Source organism: Cavia porcellus, unplaced genomic scaffold (assembly GCF_034190915.1).
Source record: "Cavia porcellus strain 051 isolate PalLab524CR breed Dunkin Hartley unplaced genomic scaffold, mCavPor4.1 scaffold_10, whole genome shotgun sequence".
Classification (NCBI taxonomy): Eukaryota; Metazoa; Chordata; class Mammalia; order Rodentia; family Caviidae; genus Cavia; species Cavia porcellus.
The window spans coordinates 2,806,822-2,832,839 of NW_026947493.1; the positions used below are offsets into that span (position 1 = coordinate 2,806,822).

Genomic DNA, 26,018 nt, shown 5'->3' on the forward strand with positions numbered 1-26,018 from the left:
AGACTAAGCTAAAATTTGAGATCCTCCTGTCTCAGTCTCTCAGAGGCTGCAACGCCAGGCATGACACAAACAGCACTCTGATTAGACTCAAGGGCTAGAAGTTTGGCAGGGAAAGGCAAATAGTATTTTAGAACTCGGCAGCACCAAGGGCAAAGGCAAGCCTAGAGGAGAAGCCAGAGGAAAACCAGGGACAGATGGTGGAGGCGGAGAAGACTGGGAAAGAAGGAATAGGGAACAGTAGTAGAGCTGGATTTCAACTCCTTTCTGTTCTCTCAAATACGCCTGGTGATTCAAATTACTTTACTTATTTAATTCTATTCATCTATTCACCAAATATTCACTCACCGTCAAACAAACAAAAGCACCTCTTTCCTGCTGGACTCTACACTGGCTATTACACAAATCAGACAGTACCTGCCTGCGTGGGAAGGCAGATGTACAGGTCCTGTGACTCACACCCAGGCTCAGAGGGGAGAATCTGTAGAAGGATTAAGAGAAGACTGGGACTAAAGGGAGAAAAAGAGTGATGTTTAATCCACATTCTGAAGTAATGTGTAGGGGTTTCTGCCTCTTCCTCTTTGTCTGTCTGTCTGTGTCTGTCTGTTTGTCTGTCTGTCCGTGTCTCTCTCTCTCTCTTTCACACACACACACACACACACACAGAGGAAAATGAAGCAGCTGGACCTAGCTTGAATTGTGGAGATGCAAGGGTTAGAGGTACCCTGAAGCTGAGAATGACAAAAGGGTGTACTAATCCTGTAAGCAACAGGATGCGATTAGGCAAAGAGAGACCATTAAGCAAAATGAGAGGAAGATCAGATCTGATTAGAGGCAGCTAGCTCTGCCAAAAGCATAAGAAAAGGTGAACGGGAAGAAGGAGACTGGATAGCAATCTATTTTAAGAGCCAGCTTCTACACTGTTTCTGGCTTAGGCGATTTTGCTTTTATCACTATTACATTTTACTGCATTAGATGCTACTCGTCTTCCATCTGTTGCCCTCACCAGGTCACTGGGCAATTTATCCTGCAAACAATACTGAAAAGGGACACCAATCAGATGGGAGACTAAACCAGCAGAGAGCAACTCAAATTCCCCTCAGCAAAAGAAGGGCAACAGAATCTGCTCCTCACTGGGGGGAGACAGTAGCACACATATTTTGAACCAACAAAAATGACAACTTTTACTTTTTCTTTAATTTGGAAAGCTAAAACCAATACACTAAAGTACTTTTGATAGGTCCTGAGCTTTACATTTTAATACATCAACTATAAATGCTTCAATTTAAGAAGGGATAGTTCACTATGTACATCACATGTAAGTATGATATATACAGCAATATATACCATAAATGAGTCCACTATCAGAATGCGAGAAGCACTCACTTCTCAGACTGCGCCCCAATACTGCACTCTGCACTCTGGGTTTCTTCAGGCCAATTCTTCCAATTTTCAGTTAACATGTAATAAGAAAACACACAGATTAATTTTAATATTAACCTTAAAAAACACAATTACAAGATGGGCATGGTAGTGCACACCTATAATTCCATCACTCTGGGAGACTAATCCAGGAAGACTGCAAGACTGAGGCCAGCTGGACAGCTTAGTGACTTAGCAAGACCCTGTCTGAAAAAAAATTTTTTTTGAAGTCTGGAGAGGTAGCTTAGTGTCAAGACTCTGGCTCAATTCCTAGCACTACAAATGACAAATAAATAAAACTAGAAAGCTATATTTTCTTAACCAAAAGAAATATTACAAAGCCAAACATTCATACTCGCTAAAAAAATGTTATTGTTTCCTTGAACCATTTAGCTAACCAAGAGTTATCAAACATGCCTGAAAAGAACACTTTTTTTTCTAAGCTATTCCCATAAACTCGCCCTATCAATTGGAAGTATCTATGTTCTTCTAAACTACACACTACTTCAGCTTTAATTAAAAGGCGCGTTGCCATAGTTTCTCAAAGAACAGCTCAAGGCATGTTTGAGTCCATTATTTTCCTGAGGTTTCTAGAGAAATTGTAACAGCAGTAGCTAGCCAACACTGCCCACTTTTATCTCTCGCCCAGATAGCTCAGGATCTGGTCAATACCCTAGGTGTTTCAGTATTTTAAGAATCTAAACAATTAGGAATGTTATGTAAAATTCAAGCTTTAGTCATGCAACCAGCAGACTGCGAGGAACTCAGCTTAATAAATGCACATACTGCAGCTGTGGAAGACACCAGCCCATTCTTTTAAAAATAGTGCACAAAATGTGCATTTCTAGGCAATCCATGACACTTTACTACATGATTTACCAAGTCACATGACCTATTTTCTAACTCACACATATGCATGATGAAGGAATTCTCACAAAAAGGATTACAACAAAAAGTCATTTAAGAATTTTAAAAACTAAAACTCAGAGACTCTTCTTTCTTAAAGCTAAAATTCAATTTCTTCTGAGTCCTACCTGACTTTTAAAGTGGCAGTTACCAAATCTCTAAGTGCTGAAGGGCAAGCTCCATGGTTACTCTGAGCTTTCAGTGTTAGAGAATGCGAATAACATGGATCCTCACAAAATTTAGAGAAAGTAAATGTCACTTCAGCTCACTGCAATCAAGCTCCACACCTCTGCTGTAAGGGTGCTCTGGGCACGGGCTGAAACAATAGGACTGGGCTGTGAGTGTCAGCTCTAGGAATCACAGGCAAGTGACGCTTGCATGAGATTGGACATAAGGAAAGACGCTTGCACAAAGGAAGTGCTCTGAAAATGTCAGCTGTTATCATTTCCCTGGAACGAAGTCATCTCCAGGACAGGGATAGGGGCCAACATGAGGTCTCACTATAAACAGGATGAGCTTAAATGTTAGGCCCTAAAGTCACCCTGTTTCCACGAAGAATGATATTTCCAACTTAAATACTACACAAATTATTTGACTTCATTTTTATTGGGTATCACTCAACTTCCTCTCATTCTCTCTTTTCTAAGCATGAGTAACAGAATAAAAAAAAAAAAAAAAAGTATGTGAGAGAGTAAGGCCCATGTTTCCGGTCAGACACAGAAGGTGGATCAGGAACATCAGGAAGTGGAGATGCTCCGTGCACATGATATAAAAGGTCTTTATTCATGAACAAATGCAGCATGAATGAATGAAGAGTCCACTTTGACATTGCTATTACACTATGGGGCCCTAAAATATCATTTAATTCTAGAAGTATTTACACACAAAAAACAAATGTTATATTGTCTATTATGATCCAGATCTAAAATGTACCCTAGAAGTCTTAGGAGTCTGGAGGGGGGATTTTGGAAGCTGATTGGATCATGGGGGTGCTACACTCATCAGTAGATTAATCCACTGATGAGCTCATAATTAAATGTGCTGTTTGAAGTTTAGCCCTGGAGGTAGGAGAGGTCACTAGGGGCACATCTGGAAGGGTGTATCCTTGTCCCCTACTCTGCTCTTCTCTGCTTCTTGGCTGCCACTGATGAGCAGCTGTTCTGTCATACTGTTTTACCATGCAGCTTCTGCTTTGGAGTCAACCAGCCATTAAAATCATGAGTCAAAATAAACCTCTCCTTTAATCTGCGGATATTAAATATTTGATCCAAGCATTGGAACCTGATTAGTACTCTGTCAGAGTCTTATAGAAACACAGGCACGGTTACCACTACTTCTAACTTATCAAGAGAAATTGAATGGCTGCAAATTAAGTGACTTACCTTTAGGAAGCTACAAACTTAGCTTCTGGCCCTTTAATATCTAAGTCAGGACACATTCTACTATACTACTCCATTTCTCACATAGTCCAATCACTGTGTATGAAGAAGGGAGGCTAAAAAATAGCTCACAAGAAGGTTTTTGTTGTTGTTGTTGTTTGTTTTTTGTGGTGTTTTTTTTTTTTTGTCTTTTTCCTTTTTATCAGTACCAGGGATCGAACTCACGACTGCCTGCTTGCAAGGCAGGCACTTATGCCGCTGAGCTAAATCCCCAGCCCCTCACCAGAAGTTTTTATAGAAGGTAGGCGGTCTCGTCTGGTGTCATGGCATCAATTGCAGCTGAGTTAGTTAGAAATACAGGCAACTGACTTCCAGGAGAACATGACGGACAGATAGCAGCAGCTACCAAGGCTCTCTGAGAGACCCAGCTTAGAATCCAGGAATGGTGCGGAGTGAGGAATCCTAAGCAAGAGGAGATATACCCTGCTGACCCAAGAACGAACTGGGCTGAGAGAAACCAACTGGGAATGCAATCCTGGTGCCATAACAGGAACAGATAAAGCCTCAGCATGGAAGCTGGAGCCCGCACCATTGGAAGACATGATTTGGGTTTCCTGCCACCGCTACTGCATCTGAATCAACTCGGCAGGGAGAGAGACACACGAAAGCTCTGAGAACGGGAATTGGTGAACGGAGTTGAGAGTGGGATGGGCGGGGAGCCGTGCATCGACCTGCGGTGAGTGAGGGAAACTGGGACTCTTCCACGGTCTAGGAGGCTCTAAAGAGGACATTCTGGGACCAGGCAGACTTGCTGGAACAGGGCGCTATAGTGACTTCAGTCACATATCCCCCTCTCACGCGGGATTGGTGAGCAGTGCCTAGCCCACGTGACGCTGCTGGCTGAGACCCAGAAGGCTAGCACAACCCAGGTCCCAGTGCCTGGAGGTGCACCCTAGGGTGAAGCCTTCGGTAGGTTGACCTGGAGGGGTGGGCCCGCATAGGCTGCCCAGTCCATAACAATGAAAATGGGGAAGTAGATTCAGAGAAGGAGGGAGGGAGGCAGGAGTGCAGGGGATTAAGAAGGAACCAAGCCATGCTATGTACACATGCCTGCTCCCAAAACTGCATGTAAACTTTAGGGACTGCAAACACGTACCAGTAAAATAAAAAAGAAGCATTACATGAAAATTAGAAAGTTCCCCTTGCACCTCTGTCTACTATTCCTCCAAAGTGGCCAGACCATTTTCATTGTTTCTGCATTTTGTTTGCATTTATTTTGTTTTTGTAGATGTATATCGATCCCTTTTCCAATAAAAATGCATAGGAAATAAAACTAAGGGAAATGAAATAGAAACTGCTTCCAATCATACTATCAAAAACATCATAGCCTTGGACAAACTACCAGCAGTGTGTGATATATACAGAAGTGATAGAAACCTCCTGAAGGAAAAAATTCCCTCATACATATACATCTATATTTCTAAACCAATTCACTGGGACACACGGTACATATAGTAATCTGCATTCATCCAAAGTGGCAGTTCTCAAAGTGTGGTTAGCAAAGCCCTGGTGTCCACAAGGATCTGTAATGTCCACAATGTATAGAACTATTTTCATAGTAACTGTGTTATGCTGACATCTTGGGTTAGTTTTGTTAAGTTCTATTTTTCAGCGAGTTCTTCCATTTCATCTAAGTTGCTAAACTTTTTGGCATAAAGTCATATAGTACATTGCTTTATCCTTGTAACATTTGTTGTACAACAGTTACAATCTTTCTCCTCCACTCCTCATACCAGTCCTCTGATATGAACAAGTAGCTACAAATACTGCTGATCTTTCCAAAGAAACAACTTGGGCTTTTTTTCTCTACTAAATGTCTTTAGTCCACTTTCCCCATATCAGCTTTTAGCTCTGTTTCTTTCTTTCCATTTACTTTGTGTGTATGTACTTTAGTCCAACCCCCAAGCTTTTGACTGCCCTGCCTCTGTGGTTAATTTTAAACTAAGTTTCCTTCTTACAGTGTGGAGGCTGCAGCCCAGGATTTTAAAATACTGTACCTTCATTATCACTCAGTTCAAAATATGTTCTCATCTTCTTTATGGCTTCTATTTTGATGAATGATTTTGAAGCATGGTATTTAATTACAAGGTCTGAGGTTTTGCTAAAGATGTTACTGTTATTAATTTCTAATTCTCTAATTAGAAAATGTAATTGTATGATTTCGCTGAGTCATGTGAGTAGGGTGGTCTATAAATATTGGCTAGTTTAAGAGCTGATAGGGTTATTAGGTCAACTACTCTGCATTCATTCTCTCTGCAGACATCCTAACAGACAATAGAAGAATGTTTCAAAAATGCTTACCACCTGTGTTTTGAAACCAAATCCCATTTTTCCCCCAATATAAATTGTTTTCATAAAAATCTGCTATTGGTTGTGGCCTAGTGTTTTGGGTTTTACAGATTTTTCTGTTAAAGGCAAGACTTTTTTAAAAAAGCTGCACACCACCATTATACATTACTGTCTATTTCTCCATTAACTTTTGATAGTATTTACTTCATGCCATCTAGAGGGGTCTCTCAATGGGTGGGATCACACTTATGGTTAAGTTTTCCCAAACAATTGTTCCTTTCATTGTTAGGAAATGCCCTTCATTCTACTAATATCTGCCTCTCTATGTAAGCTAATGTTAATATAGCCACTCCAAATTTCCTGTGCTTATTTATTGTCTGCATTACTTATGTTTTCCTATTTGTCCACTTTCATGTGTTTTGTCTGTGTGTTTTTGAGACTAGGGTCTTACTCTGTTGCCCAAGCTGGCCCCCACTCCTCAGCACAGGTGTGCCCCACTGTGCCCGACATCCCTATTCACTGCCCCTCGGTGTCCAGCAGCGGTGCATGCCTGCAATCCAAGCACACCAGAGGCTTAAACAGGAGCGCTAAAATTCCAGTCCTGCTTGGGCAACATAACCAGTTAGGGAGAGTGCATCACAAAGTAAAAGAATAAAAGTGGGCTGGTATTACAGCTCAGTGCAAGGTCCTGGAGTTCAGTCCCCAGTACCACCAAAAAAAGAATAAAGAAAAAAAGCACACTGCCTGTAAATACCGTATATATGCCACTTAACGAGAATGTTTAATCCATCAGTGTTTAATGTTGTCACTGACAAGGATGGATTTAGTTCTAAAATCTTATTATTTACTTTCAGACTATCTCCTCCATTTTTGGACCTGTGTTGCCTTTTTCTTGTTTTCTTCAGATAACCCAGATATGCTCTAGATTTCTAGTTTTTCTAGTAGCTTTGCATTATTTCTATTGGTTACTCTGGGAATTAAAATAGGCAGACCTAACTCTTCAATGAACTTCAGATCCAATGTAAAACTTACAATCACAGGGGCTGGGGATTTAGCTCAGCGGCATAAGCACCTGCCTTGCAAGCACGCAGTCGTGAGTTCGATCCCCGGTACCGATAAAAATGAAAAAGACAAAAAAAAAAAAAACACAACCACACACTTCCCCACCATCATCAGCATCTGCACACTTGACAGCCAGGGACACGGCTCAGTGCTTGCCTCGCCTGCGTGAGACTTTGGGTTCAATCCCCAACACTGAAAAAAATCCATATTCATTATAAACCCCACAAGAGAATGGTAAAATTTGTGTCTTAAACCAGGTGTGGTGGTGCACAAAATGTGGTGCACAGATGTGATCCCAGCACTCTGGGAGGCAGAAGCAAAGGATCCCAAGTTCCAGCCCAGCTTGGAAAATTTAATGAAATGGTGTCTCAAAACAAAAAATGGTAAGACTGGGGATACAGCTCAGTATGAAGGCCCTGGTTCAACCTCCAGTACCACACACACACACACACACACACACGCTTCAAACAATTACATGCATATTTTAAAAATTAAGAAAATAAAATGGTATTTTGTGTTTATCTTGATTTTGCCATTTCTGATGCTCTTCATTCAAAGATGCCACTACATATCTCAGAACCGGCTGAGCAGACTGCCAGGGTACACCCTCTGACCTCCCCTGGCATCAGACTCTGAATCTCTCCTCTTAAATTTATTGTGCAATGTGTCTTTGCAAAACATAAATTCGGCTTTGCAAGTGGATGACAATACTGGTTATAAGATAAAATGCTTATAAAATATATAAATATGTAACTCAATATATACATACCTACATTGACTTTAATTACAAAGTAAAATAAGACATCAAATAATAATATTACTATTCAAAACTCACAAAATATGAAAATTCTTTTAATAAAACATGTCGGGATATTTTCAGCTTATTTTAAAAATTGCCTATCTCTGTGTATCTTTGAAGTAAACACTGCATGTGTTAACAAAGGCCTAACTGTGACTATTTCTAAAATTAAAAATGACAAGAATCTGTTTCTCTTCCCTTAGAGAAGACAGGATATTTGAAAGGTGACAAAAATCCATGAGAACTAATTAGCTTACAGAAGTATTCATTCAGCAAACATCTAGTAAGTACCACTAAGGTATGTGCCAGACACTGGGTTAGGAACTGATGTTTCCTTCAAGATTCACAGTCTTGTAAAGGGGACAACAAAACTTTCAACTGTTAGTATGAGGAGAGAGCTGAGGAAGTTTCTTCCCACACATTTCTTATGAACTGAGTAGTGAACAAAGACCACAGTGTTTTTGATAGCAGTGGGTAGGAGCAGAGAGGAAAGGGATGGAAAGAGGTTTTCTCAGTTGGAAATAACAAAACCCCTGAAAGGTCTGGGTCCACCTGGAGATTTACCAAGTGGGCTAGACCTGCCATGAGGACATCAGTGTAGGGTTCCTTTCCTATTACACTGTACTTTAAAGGATGAATCTGCATTACCTTGATGCAAGTTGGAAAGCCTACACAGGAAAAAACATGGCTTTTCTCTACGCCTTCTTCTCAACTACAGGTGCTAGAGAGATAAAAGCACCTACAGGGGCTAGAGAGATAAAAGCACCGCATCCTTGGCAGCGAGAAGTGACCTCACAACACGCTGGCCACTGGAGGGAAGTGGAAATAGAACTCAAATCCCTTCTGGCAAAGCTTCGGATTTCCTGATTCACACTCCTAGCTGGCTCTGCCCTTCCCCACCTGCCTACCTTAAATTTTGGCAAGATATACAGAACTGTGCCAGCCATCCAACAATGTGGAAGACCAGGGCACAACAATGACAAGGTAGAGCTCAACAGAAGCCTGCAGCCAATTCTAGATTTCCCACTGTGAAAGAATGTAAATCCCTGTGCATTAACCCATGTTATCCAGGTTTTCAGTGATTTAAATCTGATCGCCTCCAATGCTGCTAAGTGCTTAAGAATTTGCCTTCAAAAGGCCAAGGAGTAAGCTAGAGGCTAATGCCTGCCTGGCAAGCAGGGGATTGTGAGTTTGATCCTCAGTACCAAGAAAAAAAAAAAAAAAGAAAAAGAAAAAGAATTTTGCTTCAGAATGACCCTCATTAAATTATTTGGACCTACTGTAGGGAGTTGCAGAGTCTATCCAGAAGCAAACTAAGAGCATCCATCACACAGCTAAAAGACAGGGCAGGATGAATGCAGTAACAGTCTGTAATGTTCTGCAGGGTGAGCAGCTGTCAGGGGATGCAGGTTTAAGGGTAGTTAAAGGTAAAATGGAAGCAGAAATGGTGAAGGGCTAATAATTTCAATTCCAGACATTCTTAATTTGAGAGGCGTGTAAAACGAGGGAAAAAACAGCACCAGGAAGCCTTAATGAAAGACATCAACTCCAAGGAACCATCACACGGGGATAAATAAAACAGTAAAGTACGGTAAGATCCCATGAGCAAAATATAACAGACATAATTGAGGCCCAGCAAACAGAATGCAGAAAATACGTTAGAGGTTGCCTGGGCTGGAGGGAAGAGAAGTGAAAGGACAGGGGAGGGTTGACTGCTAACAGGTGTGGCTTTTCCTCTAGCATGAGGAGAAATGAAGATTAAATGTGGTGATGATTGCACAACCTTGTAAACATATCAAAACTGCTTAATTATGTATGTTAAATGGATGAACTGCATGACATGTAAATTCTATCTTAATAAGGCTTTTTTTTTTTTTTTTTTAAAGTAAGCCAAAGACAAGGAACATCAGCATGTAAGTAGTGAGAAGATCCAGCACAAGAAAGGAGGGATCCAGGGCCAAGAAAAGACTGTGGAGGAAGAAGACAAAGGATGTTTTCCAAAATCAGGAAGGAAGTTTCAAGAAGAATCAGTGGCCAACAGTATCAAACAGAGATTGATCAATTAAGCTAAAGACACTGAATCAGCAGTTTGGAAGTCAATGGTAAGCACTAATGTGAGTGGTGTGCAGCACAGCAGTGGGCAGATCACATTACACCAGGGAGCAAATGCAAGGTGAAAGGGGCTGGGGATTTAGCTCAGCGGCATAAGCGCCTGCCTTGCAAGCAGGCAGTCGTGAGTTCGATCCCTGGTACCGATAAAAAGCAAAAAGACCAAAAAAAAAAAAAAAAACAAAAAAAAAAAAATGCAAGGTGAAGAATAGGACACAACAAATAGAAGGCCCTGTGCAAGAAACTGTTCTTCCAAGATCTAGTGGAGTGGGCAGAGAGAGGCAATTTATGGTAACACAGGACGAAGGGGTGATGAGTGGAACACTCTCCAAGAGATGGGAAGAGAACAATTCACTATACAAAATAAAGAGTAGCAGGGCGGGTGAATTTTCCATTGGACTGAGAGGGAAGGGTTAAAATGTCAGTTAGCCGAGGAACAAGAAACTGAAGGAGTTATTCTCTGATGTATTCATGCTCCCCGTGAGTCAGGAGACAAAGTAAGGAACAGGCCTGAGGAGGTAATGAGGGGCCAACATCCAAAGTAATTACTGTAGGAGAAGAATTTTCAGGAAGAAACTGGAAGGCCAATACACACATTTGGAAAACTTAAAGCCTAAAATGTGCCAATGAAGTTAACTAATAGAAAAAAAGCACACTTTGCGCAGTCCATGGCCAATAAAAATGTAGTTAGAGACCTGAGAGACATCAGCTAGAGGGGGCTGGAGCATAGCCTACCGCACCCCAGAGTTCCTGCTCCTCCACCTGTCACTCCCCAGGACTCCTCCTGAGCCTGACTCCTCTCATCATTAAAACACCACAGAAAGTCAGCACTGAGCATAGGTTAGACCAACTCAGACTGCTCTGACAGAAGCTTTTGTTTCAACTTTAATCTAGGCTGCATGTAACTGGCAGAAAAAATAAGGATTTCCCCTACTTGCTTTTAGCATTCTTGTTCTGTCCCTGCCAAGCAAGGGCTAATGGTACGATAGCGCCGGCTCCGGGACGAAGTGCTCTAGGGACACGGTGCGAGTTCACACATGTATCAGCTGACAGCTGTGCTCCACAACCCCCAATGCTCCCCTCACGCCTGTGACTCACTCTTGGAAGCAGCACAGCAGCTCAGTTATGGTAAAGAGGAAGCCAATAACTGTCAAATCTCAGCCCTAATGCTGGCAGTGACCTCAAAGTACTCACATAGAGCAGGGCTGCATCTCAGACCCTCCATGAGCCTTAGTGTCTGACACAGCCCGCGTGAAGAAGAAATGAATGTGTTTGAGTGACATGAAATGAACATCACATCATGTGCAGTTATTACTCGAGTTAACTGACATAAATTAATCTAGATTTAGAATTTGACTCTCTCCCCAAAATTATGTATTTATAATAAGCTATTTATAAAGGATAGCTCAATGATAAAGTATTATTTTCTCTAACTCGATACATTTCACATTTTTTTAAAATCTTAAGCTTATTTTTTAACTGATACCTTAAAAATGTACATATTTACAGGGCACCAAGTGAAGTTTTGACACATATAAGCATTTAAATTGGATAATTCTTAATGAAAGTTGCAAAAGAAAAATGAGAAGCTGTGGAGCGTGGCTAATTTTCTGTCCATGACAGGGACACTCTGGGAACTTCAGTCCAGAAGCACCTGGGTGGACTGTCCATTTCATCTGTGTAATCACTAGGAAAAAATGAACAAATTTACCTCTTCTGTTTTATAAGGAGTATCTACCAAAAACTCAGCTTCTTCCTTTCACTGAGAATTTTGGCTGTGTTTCTCTATGCGCTGTGCATGACAGACAGAATTTCTCCAGAGACTTTTGTCTTAGTCCTTACCTTGCTATGGGACTCTCGGTGCTTCACACATTTATGATAGGACCATAATTTGTATGCCTTGCTGCTAGGTGGCTTGATCCATCTAGTGGCACGTGTGTGACTGTCCCTTCAGGCAGCCTGTACCACTGGTGGTAGAACTGGCAGTCATGCATGTGCCCACGAATGCTCCAAACTGCCTGATGGGACATTCATGCAGGCACCATCAGCGGTACAACCTGGCAGAATGTGTTAACATTCTTGGCTCCTTTCCCTGAACTAGTAAAGACATTTACTCAAATGACAGAAGGAAAACATATTCTTTCCCATCTCTGTATCAAACAAGGCTTCCTTTATTCCTAGGAGCTGATTAATACGGATGACTTACCACTATTCACTGTGGGTATTCTCAAAGGCATTATAATTGTCTTCATTCTAGGACATGCTCCTAAAGGTCTTTTTATAATCTGAAATACCTTACTTGCCCATATCACTTTCTAAAATTTCCTTAAAATCAAGACTGTCACCACCTGAGTTCCACCACAGGGATCTATCTAAGGTAATGGTTACCACTATTTAAAGCCACCGCATAAAGCATCCTAAGTCTTCAGGAAGGGTACAGTCTCATCTTGCTTTGGTGGTACTGGGGATTAAACCCAGCGCCTCACGCAAGGTAAGCACTCTGTACAAGGTACACTCAGCCCTAAAAGTGTACTTCTTAAACACCTGAATTCTAGAAGCCAGAATGAACATTTGGTTTCTAGACTGTGTCCTACATGGATGTGATATCATCTCATTTGCATTTATAACAGAACAAAAGAAACCAAAGTACAAGTTTTGTGTAAAACACACAAGACACGTGTGTCTAACTGGACTTTATCTATTCAGGCCTCACTAGATGCACTAACAATTCCACATTGTCATATGCTCTCACTGAAAGTTTCAGCACTACTAAAAAGGCAGTAAAGAGAAGTTTATGCATATGTGGAAATAAAAGAGTGGGTAGAGAGAAAGACTTATCTCACTACCTGGGAACAAACCTGCTGAGGTTTCCTACCCACTTGGATTCTCATCTGGGCATGTGGACAGAAAGGTGACACAGGCAGTATCCTTGGCCAAGGGAAGCTGCAAAGCGCTTACCTAGCTGCTACTGTGTGTTCCAGGGCTTTCCCAAGGCTCCTTCACATTCAAAGTGAGTCAGCATATCCTACACTCATTTTCCGCACTTGACACTGAAAATGCTGAATGTAAATTATCTACTAACTTAGATTGTAATGAATAATAAGAAGTACTAATGTCTTATTTCAATATGATTATGACTTGTCAGAAGATCAAAGTATTTTCTTTGGTAACTGTTTTACAGGAGCTGCTTCTAAATGCCAACAAGAATATCCACTGCACTATTCAGATTCTAACTTTTTTAATACTCTACAGTCCAAATAAATGCAGTGGTATACTCTTGTACTGAATGGCATTTCAAGAAAAACAAGATGTGGAGAAAATTCCCTTGGAGTAGTTTATCAAAGGAACTTGTTGGTGGGTGGCCCATCAACAAATTAAGCTAATACTGCATTTAATTTTCTCAGGAAAAAATATTCAAACTAAACCCATTTGTTATAATTACTGACCTATTGGGGCTGGGGCTTTAGCTCAATGGCATAAGCGCCTGCCTTGCAAGCAGGCAGTCGTGGGTTCGATCCCCGGTACCGATAAAAAGGAAAAAGACCAAAAAAAAAAAAAAAATTACTGACCTATACTTTAGTACAAACTTCAGAGCAATTTTTAGAAGCCTGATAAAATCATAGAAGAGTTGCAATTCACCAAACATTGAATTCTGAAGAATGTTTTCAGAATGTACATTTCTCTTCTCTGCCAGGCTCTGAGATATCTACTGGCCCTGTTACAGGAACTAATCAAGAGTTGGTTTTCATTCATTTAGGACATGTTTATTAAGAACCCACTCTATACAAGGCACTGGGCCAGCAGGGTACTGCCCTAAAAAGAGACACGGTCCCTGCCTTTCAGGAGCTCACAGGCTAATAGATGAGAGAGATACCAAACACATGCAAGAGTATCGAATCACACCAGCAATTCTGAGGAAGAAGCTAAGGCATTTGACAAAAGCCCTCAGCTTTCCTAACCAAATGCAAGCTCAGGACCAATTTTTAACTGAAAAATAACTAAACAAGACAATCCCATTTCATGCTCTCCATGTAGGCTCTAGCTGAAATGCCTGAGGTGGATACAGTCACCCACAACAGCATATGACTCCTCCCATTTATTATGTGGACTGCTGCTGTTTTCAAATCAAAACCTTGCATTTGGACATTTGCATCTTGACCACTACTTACTTTTCATCAATCTACACAAGATGTTTTACTGAATCAATCAGATATTCATGAACTGTGGCTTCACAAAAAAGATATGATTTGCATTGTATCCCATTAACTTGAACTAATTTTCTAAAGACTTGAAAATTTACATATTATTTTCTATACATTTCAAGATAAGTTTTATGAAATATAGTGAGGGCCACCACATACTGAACGTCTGCTCTGAACTGATCATTTGTCATCTCCCCCAAACAGCCCAGCAAGGCACTACTGGCCCTATTTTACCACAGGGAAGCTGAGTGCCCAAAGCCTAAGTAAGGAACTTTCCCAGCACAACACAGCTAGTTAGCATAAAGAAGGCACAAAACTTCTGATTACCTGACAAGTTAATGCATTCTCTCCCAAATCCTAAATTGGGCACAACTTTCTCACAGTCAGGGCCATGTGCAGTACAGTTACTCACTGTGCATGGTTAAATGTAGTCACAGCTTTTCGGCAACCAAAATCCAGTGAAATATCCAGGGAACAGTACAACATCAGACTAGTAAAATCAAATGTGAAATGAGCATGGGTACATGGGAAGCACAAGGAGGTGTGTGACCATGTAGTCTATCGGGTAAACTGTATCAGACAGCACAGGCCATGCCTGGCTGCCTGCAACTTGCCCCAAAATGGGAAAAGGGGTTGCTCTGCGAACTCCTTAAGGAACTCTGAGTCTGGACAGCCTGTGCTTTCTGTTTTGCTCCAGTTTTTAGGACCTGGTCCTACTGAAGGGTCGTCTTATCACAGAGCCCTGGTCACCTGCTCCTAATTCTGAGAGTGACAGCTGGCACAATCGTTTAAACACATGCCATCGGGCAAATCTCCATCACCAATATGATGTCACTATGCTTTAGGAGAGAAAACGACTAAACCCTGGAAATGTAACGTGAAATGCTTGTAGATCGAAGGCTTCTGCACCAGCCTCCTGAAAGCTTTTCTGTCATTTTCCCAAGGACACAACTACTGCAGACATCTGACAAACCAGCAAACGCTTCCACTGCAAACTACAGATCGTGAACTAAGCCGACATCCACCCCACGGGCTTAGAGCCATTTCTCCCCTCTAATACAGACTCCGACACACACGAGGAATGTGTTAGGACATTCGGGAGACACCAATGTGGACGCCCTTAAAAAGAAACCTATCACTGGTCTCGGGGTCAGCAGGCTGCCTTTCAGTCTGCTATTGCTTCCTCAACACGAGTGTGATGGATACTGGTGCTCAGGAAAGAGAACTTCTTCTGACCTTGAGGGTGCGCATAAAATAATTTACCTCAGAACGAAAGTGGTGCGATCTCAGGACAGCATCTAGGGAGAAAAGAGAAAACGAGACCTTTAACTCCTTGTTCCTTACCCGCAGAGTTACTGACGACTTACCTGGACGGAAGATCCGACCACGGGGGGGGGGGGGGGGGGACACGGACGGACCTCGGGTTTCTAAGATGATTTCTCCGTGAGAAGTTTCGGGCAAAGTTCTGGGAAGCTGGGGCCCCAGATCTCCACGCCTTACTTTCTCCCCTCGAAGCTCTGGCAAAGGATGAGAAAAGGGAGGCTGCTGCAGCCCCGGTTTCCAGTTACTCTCAGGATGGTAGCAAAGTGACCCCGAAACAGGTTTCCCCACTCCCAGGCCTCGGCCTCGCCGGGCTCCGCAGCCTGGGGTCCGGGAGGAAGGCGGTGAGGGCCCCAGAGCCCGGCGCCCGCGCGGGCAGCCGCTCGGGGGAAGCAAGCTCCGGGCTCGGCGGGCTTACCTCGGCTCCTCGAGCGCCCCGAGAAGACCGATCTCATTGGATGCCTCCCTTTCTGGAGCCTGCGGTGCCAGCAGCAGAAGAAGATGATGGTGGCGATGGTGCCCAGCAGGAGCAGCAAGAGAAAGAGGGCGCACTGGATGCTGTAGGGTCTCAGTAGCACGAGGAAAGCGGCGGCGATCATGGTGCGGGCGAGGCGCGGGAGGCGCGGCGGCGGGCTCAGGCCCCAGCGGGGCGCAGCGGGGCTCAGGGCGTCCTGCCTGGCGCTCGCGGCCCCGCGCCCGGCCCAGCGTCTGCGTGCCCTGCGCTAGGCGAGCCGACCTGAGAAGCGGGGAGCGCTCGCCATGACTCAGCAGCCGACGACGAGGCAATGCCGGGGTGGCAGGCGCCCGGCCCCTCCCGCTCCGGCTCCCGCTCCCCCGCCCCGCGCGGGCGCCCCCGCCGCGGTCCCTGAGCAGCCCCCAAGCGCAGCCCCGCCGGGGACGGGGACGCGGCGAGTAGGGAGGAGCGGCGCCGCCCACGCGCCCGCGGACGCCCGGGCCCCGCGCATGGTCCGGCGGCCCCCGCCAGCCCGAGCATCCCCGCGGCCCGGCGCACGTGGCGGGCGGGGCGGGAGCGGTGACATCACGGCTGCGGCGCGGGCGCGCGGACATGGCTGCGCAGACGGCGGGCGCCCGCTGATCCGAGGTCTGAGCCCCCGCGGGCCCCGCGTCCCGCGCCCAGGCGCGTGCATGCACCTGTCCGGAGCCCTCGGCCGAAGTGCGAGGCGCCCGACGTCAGGGGGCGCCCAGGAGCCGGGGCGCGCAAGACCCTACCCACCTGCCCGCTCCCCGCCCCCCCCGTCCGGGCTGTTGGGCTCTGGAGGATGCAGCCTGGTGAGCACTGGGGGTCTTCCCGGGAAGGGGGAGCCCTCCGCGCCGGGAGCGCCGCGAGAGCCGGCCCGGGCTGCGCACTCCAGCCCCTCCGCCCCGACCTGGCACTGTCGGCGGCCGGGAAGCGGACACCCGAGCCCCGCACCCCGCGCCGGCCTCGCTCCAGCCCGACCAGTTTAGTGCACTTGCTGGGAGGGGCGTCCCTGGAGCCCTGGGGACCTGGCGAGCTCAACTCCAAGTTGGGCTCGGCGTACCCGCGTTCCAAGAGAAATTGGTTGGCCGTATTTGGCCGCACTGGCGCGCACACTGTCGCGCGCCCGCGTTCCTGCCGCTGCAGAGCGCGTGGCGGTCGGCGGCGGGGCCGTTAGCAGTGGTGTGGGTCAGGGCCCACGCAGGGCCTGGGGGAACCCAGGGCGCCCGCTCGGCGCTGCAGCGTGCGTTCTGCGGCTTCTGCTCGGCCCGCGGGCAGGGCAGCGCCAGCTCCAGTTTGGGGAGACCGTGGCTGGGCTTCCTTTACTTGTTTGAAACAACTGCAATTGGAGGAGCGACACACTACTGCATTTGTGAAGTTTCTAATAATTAGATTGGATTCGTTTCTAGTGTATTTAAGAGGCTAAAAAATATAATTTGTGAAATTCTGAAAAGCAATGAAAGAATTAATCCTATTACTGGGCTTATATGTCTGTACGAGTCTCAAAATCAGTATTGTTTTCTAACTACCCAAAGTCTACTACACGGGTCTGAATAAAAACTTAACCGATGATGTTTGCTCTGAAAGCCAGGTGTAAGCAAGGTGCCATAAAGCAGGCTAGTCACACAGGGAGGATGGTGGGTAGGGTTTCTTAATGCAGCGGGTTTGCTCAAACTTGACGTGGTTGGAGCTGTGTGTTACCTCTCCTGATTCGGGCACAGGATGGAAGGTGGACGGGACCTGCCTGCGGGCTGTGTGGAGAGAGGGGCCCTTCATCCTCGTCCTCCTCTGCACGCAGGGATGGGCTGCGCCAACCCGGAGGGCAGGCGGCACTGCAACCCATGCACACAGCTCAAGGCTTCCCGCTGTCGCAGCCCTCTGCAGGCAGGAGCTGGGCTCCTGTCCATTATGCGGGGGCCTGGGAAAAACCACACCTTTCAACGTGCGCATGGTGCAGTCATTTAAACAGCAATGCTGAATCGACTAACAAACATCAGACAGAAATAACTAGTGGAATTTAAGACCCTCAACTTCTTTTGCTTCTTGATTAAATTGACTAACATTTGTAAGTGAACTGAGACAGCTTAGTCAACATTAAACACAAACAGGTTTAAGACCTCAGACACAGCAAAGTAACTAGTTTGCTCCAAATTCTGCATTTTTCACAACAAAAAGCAACTGAATAGCAATCATAGTTCTCTGAGGTATCAGTTTGGCTCAGTTATCATCCTGAGTCTTGGCACAGCCTTTTATAAGTTTCAAGTACACACAGAGCTTCATTTATTTCTGTTGGCAGCAAATGCTTAGATACTTCTATCATGTGCACCCATTTTGTTTTTTTGTGTTAGTTACCCTAAGAATAGTGATAATGAGCAAACCGAGTCTTTGACAGAATTGGAATTTGGTTCTTGTTTTCTGATGTACTTTTTTTTTTTTTTGTATTCTGATGTGCTTTTAATTTTTTAATTTTTCCCAAATAATGATGTGTCATTAACTGCTTTTTTCCCCCTGTGTGTTTATGTGGTGCCTGATGCATTGTGAAATCAATAAATATTAAGTCAGTCCCCTGATATTTTTGGGAAGTTAATTTAGGAGAATTATAACTTTTTTTCCAGAAAGTATTTGTACATTTTTCATTCTTCATATAAAAGTCAACAAAAAAATTTTGACGTTTAGGGATAGGAATCAGAAAGAATGGTCTATACTCATAATGCCTCACACCAAGAAATAAAAAATCATGGAAGAGTATATAATCTGTTGTCTTGTTATTACCATAAGTTAGTGTTGTCACCCAGGAGAAGACCGGAGCAGAAGAGCCAGGAGAGTTTGCTATCAGATGTGTAGAAGGTGGCCCCTTCCCACAACCTTTCTTGTTTTGGGGTTCTTAAACCAAGCTGGGAATAAACACAAGAGTCCAAGGTGTTAAAATACGAACTTTATTCAGGGTCAGGTCAGATTAAAGAACACAGCTTGTCTCAAGGCCAGGATGGTCCATCTCCCCCAAACTCACATGCCTACCCAGCCCAGAGGAACTCCAGGCTCCTCCACACCAGCAGGAGACAACTGGCCTCTACCGAGTCCAGCACAGAAACAGGAGGTTAAAGTCTTCCACGTATTTTCTTGTCGACAGCAAGTTGTAGCACAGAGTTTCTAATTTGTGGGCCAGGCAGAAAGAGGAAAACTTCCCCCCTGTGCTGTATCAGCCAGCTGAGGGGTAGGGAGGAATTAAAGATGACTCAAACTTTAAATCAGGGTGGAGAAACTGTTTCAGAAAGAAAATGACAAACTGTCACAGACTCACTGAGGTAGAACTGTCAGTATTATCAGTGTGAAAAGATGCTGAAAGAGCATGGAAATGTGGTGGGAGAGTCAGAAACAGAAACAGGTGTGGGAGTCACAGAAAACTGAAAGAAAATTGAAGTCATGGGAGTGGAGTCATGGAACACTACAGGACTGGTCCGGGTCAGAGCTTAGGAGGCAGCTTCTACCATGAACTGGGAGAAAGCAATGAGCGTGCAGAGAGGGATCACACAAGGTGCAGGGTTGGAGGCTAGGATGGCGACCGGCTGAGAGCTGGCTGCTGGGGACCTCCGGAAAAATTGGAAACTGATAGTTGGGGCCCTCCAGATGAAAACTAGGGGAAAAGGGTTGTGTAGGGAGTCAGAGAAGTACAGAAAGAAGACTCACTGGCTACAATCCTTGGGAAGATGTAGCTGAGGGGTTAAGTTGACAAGCAATTAAAGCCTCCAGGGAAGGCCAATCATGATCCTTTTGTCTGGGGTACTAGAAGAAATTTCTCAGGCACTCTAGAGACTGCCAACATTGAGAAAGGCAGAACTGGAGAGAGGAAGGAGCAGCCCTTCTCAGAATCTGTGTTCAGCAACAAGATCCTACTTGTCCTGGGTTTGCTGTCCTCAGTGGTTCTTCCTGGTGCCGGGCTGGGATGGAGCCTGACCCGTAGTGATGATGGCTTCCGCCCGGTCTTCTCCGCCAGCCCTGCCTGGTGATGTCTGGGCTGGAAGAATGACTGAGGAAAGATAAGAAATGTAGTCCAGGCTCGTGTGCTTCTTGCAAACCTTGGTGGACCTAGATACACACAAGTACATTACAGTGCAGTATTACCCTCTTGGAGACCAAAAGATTCAGTGAGAACAGTTCTAGCAGTAAAATATGAGAAGTCACACTGGTGTAGAACTAGCGGCCTGTGAGTGTGTACTGGAAGGCAAAGGAGTGCCAGTACCCGGGAAAACTCACCTCACCTCATGCAGTCTTAGGAACCTGGTGATTTCCATCCACTAGAATCAGAAAAACCATAGTGTGGATGCATTGCTATTCCTTTTTCTTTTTTTAAAATTTGAGATTGGGAAGGAAAAAAAACTGTGGTTTTTCAGTAATATTATTTTCAGAAAATATACCTGGAAGAAAGGACTTTGTATTCACTTTACCACAACAAAAATATTTGAAATAATTGAAAGAAATCCTCATAACAAAATATTTCAAATAGAGGCACTTCGGATTGTTCTTGCAACATTTTAGAAGTTTTAAAGCCCAACTGAGATTTGTTATCCTATAGATTTGCCAGGCTGCAGAATCCATGATATTGCTGTGAAAAAATTTTTTTGTCTATGAGCAATACAGAGTTTTCAAGAAATTTGCTGAATTTAGGAGCTTAGTGATATCAATATAATTGATTTTATCTACTCTATAATGGTTTGCTGACAGGTTTTGAGAATTATTTATTATTCGCAACCAAATAGAATTCACCTGTATAGTTTTTACTGCTTAGTTGTATGGCAAAATACTGAGTCATCTGGCCAGAAAATTTACTCATAGTTGTATGAACTCCCAGTGAGAATTTGAGAGCTGTTCATAAATCAAATTATAAAGCTCCCAGAGTTATAAATCACTGAGAAGTACCGTGTGTTAGTATTCAGAAAATGTAAAATATTCCCACCATTCCTAAAAATGTGTAATTTACAAAGCAAGTTTGAAAGATGAAAGTATTGTCTTCTAGATGCAAAATGAAAGTTACCATGTAAGTTATAAGCATTTCTACGTTCTTAAATGAAAAAAAGGTAAAAAAATTTTATAGTTGCATAATAAAGTATGTTATAAGATGAATAAGACCTTTAATATTTACAAATTAAATGCCAGTGTATCTCGATAAAACTAAGGCAACATCAAATAGCTATATTTCTTTTATTTCTTACAATAATTCTTTGTGATTTAGGACTTTCACATTAAATATTTTATTCTCACAGATGTATATACTAATGCATTCATGTCTTCATAACCTAGAAGAATCATAGCACTAAGAAAGCAAAAGTACCAGAAGTACTGAGAACAGAAAATTGAGATGAGTAACTGATGACTAGTTAAACAAAATGTTTCAAACCAGGCGTGGTGGCACGCTCCTATAATCCCAGCCCTCAGAAGGCTGAGGTAAGAGGGCCTAGAGTTCAAGGCTAGCCTGTGAACTATAGAGGAGACCCTGTCTCAAAAAAAAAATAGTTTCAATAACTCATAGTTCTAGAGGATATAGAAATTATCCCAGTGTCATAACACCCGTTGACTCTAGGAACAGAAAAAAAGTATATTTTAAAATGTCTTCGTAGCCCTAAATACTTCACGGAGTATAAATGGAGAAACCAGTAGTAAACAGGGTAAACCAGAATATAGTGGCGTTTATAGTTCAGAGAAAAAAGCCAAAAACCTCTGTTCCTGGTGCTCAGTCTCTGCCAGAGAAGTCCTTAACCTGGAATTAACCCATAGATGAATTTCTAGGGACTTGAAATTAAGTAAGAATCTGTGTCTTTTAAGCATGTGATCTATAGTTATCGCCTGTCCTCAAAGTGAGGAGAATCAGACGAGATCGGGCGCGTTCAGGGGTATAACGCCCATTCTTGTTGACTTTTATCTACTTTTGAAGACCTACAATGTCTCCAATGTTTTGGTTTTGTCGGTTTTATTCTTTACTGTTTTGTTCAATTGTATTATAACTAACGATACAGGCAATTCTATTAGAGATAGCGGGAGGCATTATGGTAACCATTGTTGATCACCTTGTATTATGTTTTCACATTATCTATTATGTCCACCCTTTTGACTTGACCGATTCTGTTCTGTTATGTCACATTTGGTTTTACTCTCTTCCAAAAAAGTAATAAGAACTGTGGGAGCAATGAAACCCAAAATGTGTAATAGTCATTGTACAAAAGAGAGGAAAAGAAAGTGCTCTAAACTATATAACTGCATGTATATTTAAGTGTATAAGATAAAAAATGATATCACAGAGTTTTATTGGATCATTGAACAGAACTGTTTGCAGTATCATTGATGGAATGTCCACTTTACAAGCTTTAATTTTGTGACTTGAGCAATTATTTCTAAGATGACAATATGTAATCCATTAACTAGTGATTTCCTACTGTTCATTTTTTTTTCTGCAAATCTGTATAACTTGTACCCTTTCTCTGCTTTTTTTTTCTTTTCTCCTTAAATAAAATTAAAAAAAAAAAGTGAGGAGAATCATGAGAACCATACAAATCCACACAAGTACACAGCTTTCCAAGCGCAGCACCCCCTCAACCCATGGACACTAGGTCAGGCGGTAGGGGACGGGAGGAGGCCCTGGGACTGGAAGTATCATTGCAGGCTCTGTCGCTCTAGGGCAGTGCTGGCAAACTTTTTTGAGCTTTCAGTGATACAGATAGTCTGCTGCAGCCCAAGTGCCACAGGTGCATCATCGCTAGTCTAGGGGAAGCAAAGGATTCTTCCTCTTCAACCTACAGAAAGAAATTCAGGGACATCTCCCAAATGCAGATGAAGACTACTCACCCCAAGACTGAGTGGAGATGGTATGCTGTGAGTCTTTTTGTCCTCTAGCATTTTTAAATATATTGGGAGGGAGTCGGCGGGTAGTAAGCATTGAAGCCAGGGCTATGGATTCAGACAGTTGGGCCCTGGAGTCTGTGTTTTTTACCATGTATGTGACCCTGCTTCTCCATCTAGTTTGTTTGCTTATTTATGGCACCAGGGATGGAACTCACGACCTAGTGCTAGCTAGGCAGGCCTTTACGCCACTAAGCTCAACCCCCAGTCCCACCATCTAGTATATTTAGAAATACAAATTTGGGGGCTGGGGATTTAGCTCAGCGGCATAAGCACCTCGCCTTGCAAGAAGGCAGTGGTGAGTTCGATCCCTGGTACTGATAAAAAGATTAAAAAAAAAAAAAAAGAAATACAAATTTGGACTGGAAGACTGTCTCTGACTATCAACATAGAAAAACTTTACCAAAAAGAAAAAAAGTTAATCATTAAGCTTTCTGTCCTGCCATAAGTTTGTCCAGGGTTTGGTTGGCCACAGGCTATTGCAGCACCTTCTGTACTGTAGGGTTAAAAGTTCACAACACTGGGGTTGAGGATTTAGCTCAACAGGCATAAGCGCCTGAGTTTAATCCCCGGTACGAATAAAAAGGAAAAGACAAAAAAAAAAAAAAAAAAAAGAGTTCACAACACTGTCCCAAAATGTGGCTCAGCCTCCCGCTCCGCTCAGACATTGACCCTGTTTAACCTTGAGGGTTAGGACTCATCCTTTGTACTAGTATGCCGATCTATCCTCCTTCCTTACTTTTCTATGAATTCCTATAAGCCAGTTTAAATAATTCCATTTTATGTCTGGGAATCCTTCCTCTAATCCATATACATCCCTCAATAACTGAGGGAATTAGTTCCAGAAGCCCTTGTGGAAGCCCAAATCAAGTTCCTTAGGTAAAGTGGCACGATACTTGCATATGACCTTCCCTATGCTTTAACTCATCTCAAGGTTACTTATGATACCTAGCATAATGTGAATGTTAAGCGAATAGGTGTCCCAGTGTACGGCTAGGGAATAGTGACAAGGACAAATATCTGCACATGATTACAATAGACTCTGTTTTTCCCCAAGCATTTTTTAGTTGAATCATAGGTGTGTAATATATGGAGGTAGAGAGCAAACTGTACTTGCATTTATCCACTTTTAATTAATTCCCTGGTTCTGGCTTGTCCTGTGGCTGCCTAAACCCAGGCTTTCTAATGCCTGTGACAGAAGTAGTCTCCAACATTCTCTTCTATTTTCATTATTCTATGAGTTTATTGATAGCAATAAAGATATGTGAAAATGTTTTTGTAAATGACCTCCCTATGCATGTAGAGAAATTGCTTGATAAATTATATAATGACATTGACTGTTGCATTTTTAAAGCTTTAATATTGCTCCAAGGTGGTTTGAAAAAATATTAGAGTAGGAGGAAGGAGGTAAGGAGTAAAAAGAAAAAACTTAAGATGATTTATTAAGTTGTCTATAATGTGTGACTCAGCATATTAATTATGTTATACCTAAAGTTTTGTGATTATGAAAGTGCAAAATTAATGAACACATTGGAAATGGTAGCCAGTTAGTTCATTAACATGTGATACAATATAGGGTATAATGGAATAGATATCTCAAAGAAAAATTAACTTGTCTTCTCATGTTATAACTAATTAGATAAATTAGTACTTGAAAGTTGAATTGCTCCTAATTTTTATGCATACACATTGATTCTTGGATCAGAGTTAGTATACTCTGTGAATTTTTAAAACTGGCCTACAAGTTATTAAAGTTGTAGAATGCACTTAAAGCAAAAAGCATTAATGACCTCATCTACCCTCAACATGAACAGAATATTCCACATTAATCAAAACCAGGTAAAGTGGCAGGTGTTTCTACATGCTTTATAGCCCTCTTATTGTAGAATTACAATTGATTTTACTCTTCTCTAAGCTTTGCTCTGCATCTGTTTTTGATAAATCAAGAAGAAAGCAAGTAAGTTTTGGGGGTACAAATAGTAACAGAAGAATAGTGAAAGAAAACATATTCACAAAACTGGTATTTCTCTGAAATGAATTTGGCAGCCCTGGAAACATTAACTTCCCGTGAGTTTCTTGTGCAAACTTTCACATGGCCTTTCCCACAATTGCTTTCTGTTGACTGTTGATGGAGATGGGTGGCATTGGGGAGCAGTTGAGATTCTTTGCCTCCACCCCCACTGGCTGGTTTCTGTGCTGTCTGTGGTGGATGTCACCTTCTTCAATAATCAAGGTGAAAGTTAGCCTGGTGCACTGTCTAAACAGGGTAAGAAAGATGCTCTTGATTCTCTTGCCAATGAAGCTGTGTGGAAAGCCAGTGGCACTAGCAATGCCAGCAGTGTCGATTCAGTAATAGAAGGCAAAGTGCTTTTGCAAGAAGAGAGAAGTTTTTCACCTCTTTCTCTTTGCACTAATTCTCACCGTTGTAAATGGAGTTTGATCAGTGACACAATGAACCACGTCAAAACGTGGGAACCAAAATCACTGGCCCTAATCTATGCTACAGTCATGCTCCAGCAAACACAGAGGTCAGGGTGCACTGTCAGGATCAGATGCCCATAGGGAGACAACCAGTGAGAGTCAGAAGGAATTTACGCTGGGTGGCAATACATAGGCACCGAGGCATGAGGAGGCATGCAGAACCCCACCATGCCGTATCAGACAGAGTTCTGACACCAAACAGATGGCCCCGTAAAGTTAGGATCCTTTGTGGAAGGTTTAACAAAAGTTCTATTTAAGAAAGTATAGTAGAGAAAGTGGGAGGGGCAGCATGCACCATGGGGCTAGTTCTAGAAGCAGTGTACCACCCTGGACCAAAAAGCAGGAGGAAGGCAGTGGTTTTTGTAACCTGAAAGAGAGGAATGACATAGGCCGGCAGCTATGGAATCTGGAGCCCCCAAAGCAAGAAAGCCAGAAAGATAAAACCTCCCCTGTCCTCCTCCTTCTGAACAGAAACCGGATTCCATCTGCTCAACTCAGCTGGAAGGCGAGGCACCCCATACAGGTCAGCCTCTCAGGTCGCAGAATGAGGATGACTAGAGAAGGATCACGAGGGGAAAGAAGGGCTCCAGCACCAGTGTGGCAGCGGATCTGTCGTCCTGGGC

At 43.3% G+C, this 26,018-nt stretch overlaps 2 protein-coding genes across 22 annotated transcripts in view; one reads left to right on the forward strand and one right to left on the reverse strand.

The window, feature by feature from the left end:
- The window catches only part of Dst (dystonin), a 455,117-nt gene extending 438,848 nt beyond the window's left edge, over positions 1-16,269 (reverse strand). For 10 of the 20 annotated variants that reach the window (XM_063256887.1, XM_063256895.1, XM_063256898.1 and 7 more), the window contains exons 1-2: positions 15,964-16,246; positions 15,489-15,523 (exon numbers count right to left, since the gene is read on the reverse strand). In XM_063256887.1, the coding sequence (XP_063112957.1) occupies positions 15,489-15,523; positions 15,964-16,144 (216 nt within the window). In that variant the 5' untranslated portion in view covers positions 16,145-16,246. Of the gene's footprint in view, positions 1-15,488; positions 15,524-15,963 lie in introns of all 20 variants that reach the window. The other 10 variants (XM_063256913.1, XM_063256912.1, XM_063256890.1 and 7 more) reach the window with 4 other exon arrangements.
- A 20-nt stretch (positions 16,270-16,289) lies between these two features.
- Bend6 (BEN domain containing 6) overlaps positions 16,290-26,018 on the forward strand; it is a 48,771-nt gene continuing 39,042 nt past the window's right edge. Inside the window, exon 1 of one of the 2 annotated variants that reach the window (XM_063256914.1) lies at positions 16,290-16,835. In XM_063256914.1, the coding sequence (XP_063112984.1) occupies positions 16,305-16,835 (531 nt within the window). In that variant the 5' untranslated portion in view covers positions 16,290-16,304. The remainder of the gene's footprint in view (positions 16,836-26,018) is intronic. The other variant, XM_063256915.1, reaches the window with a different exon arrangement.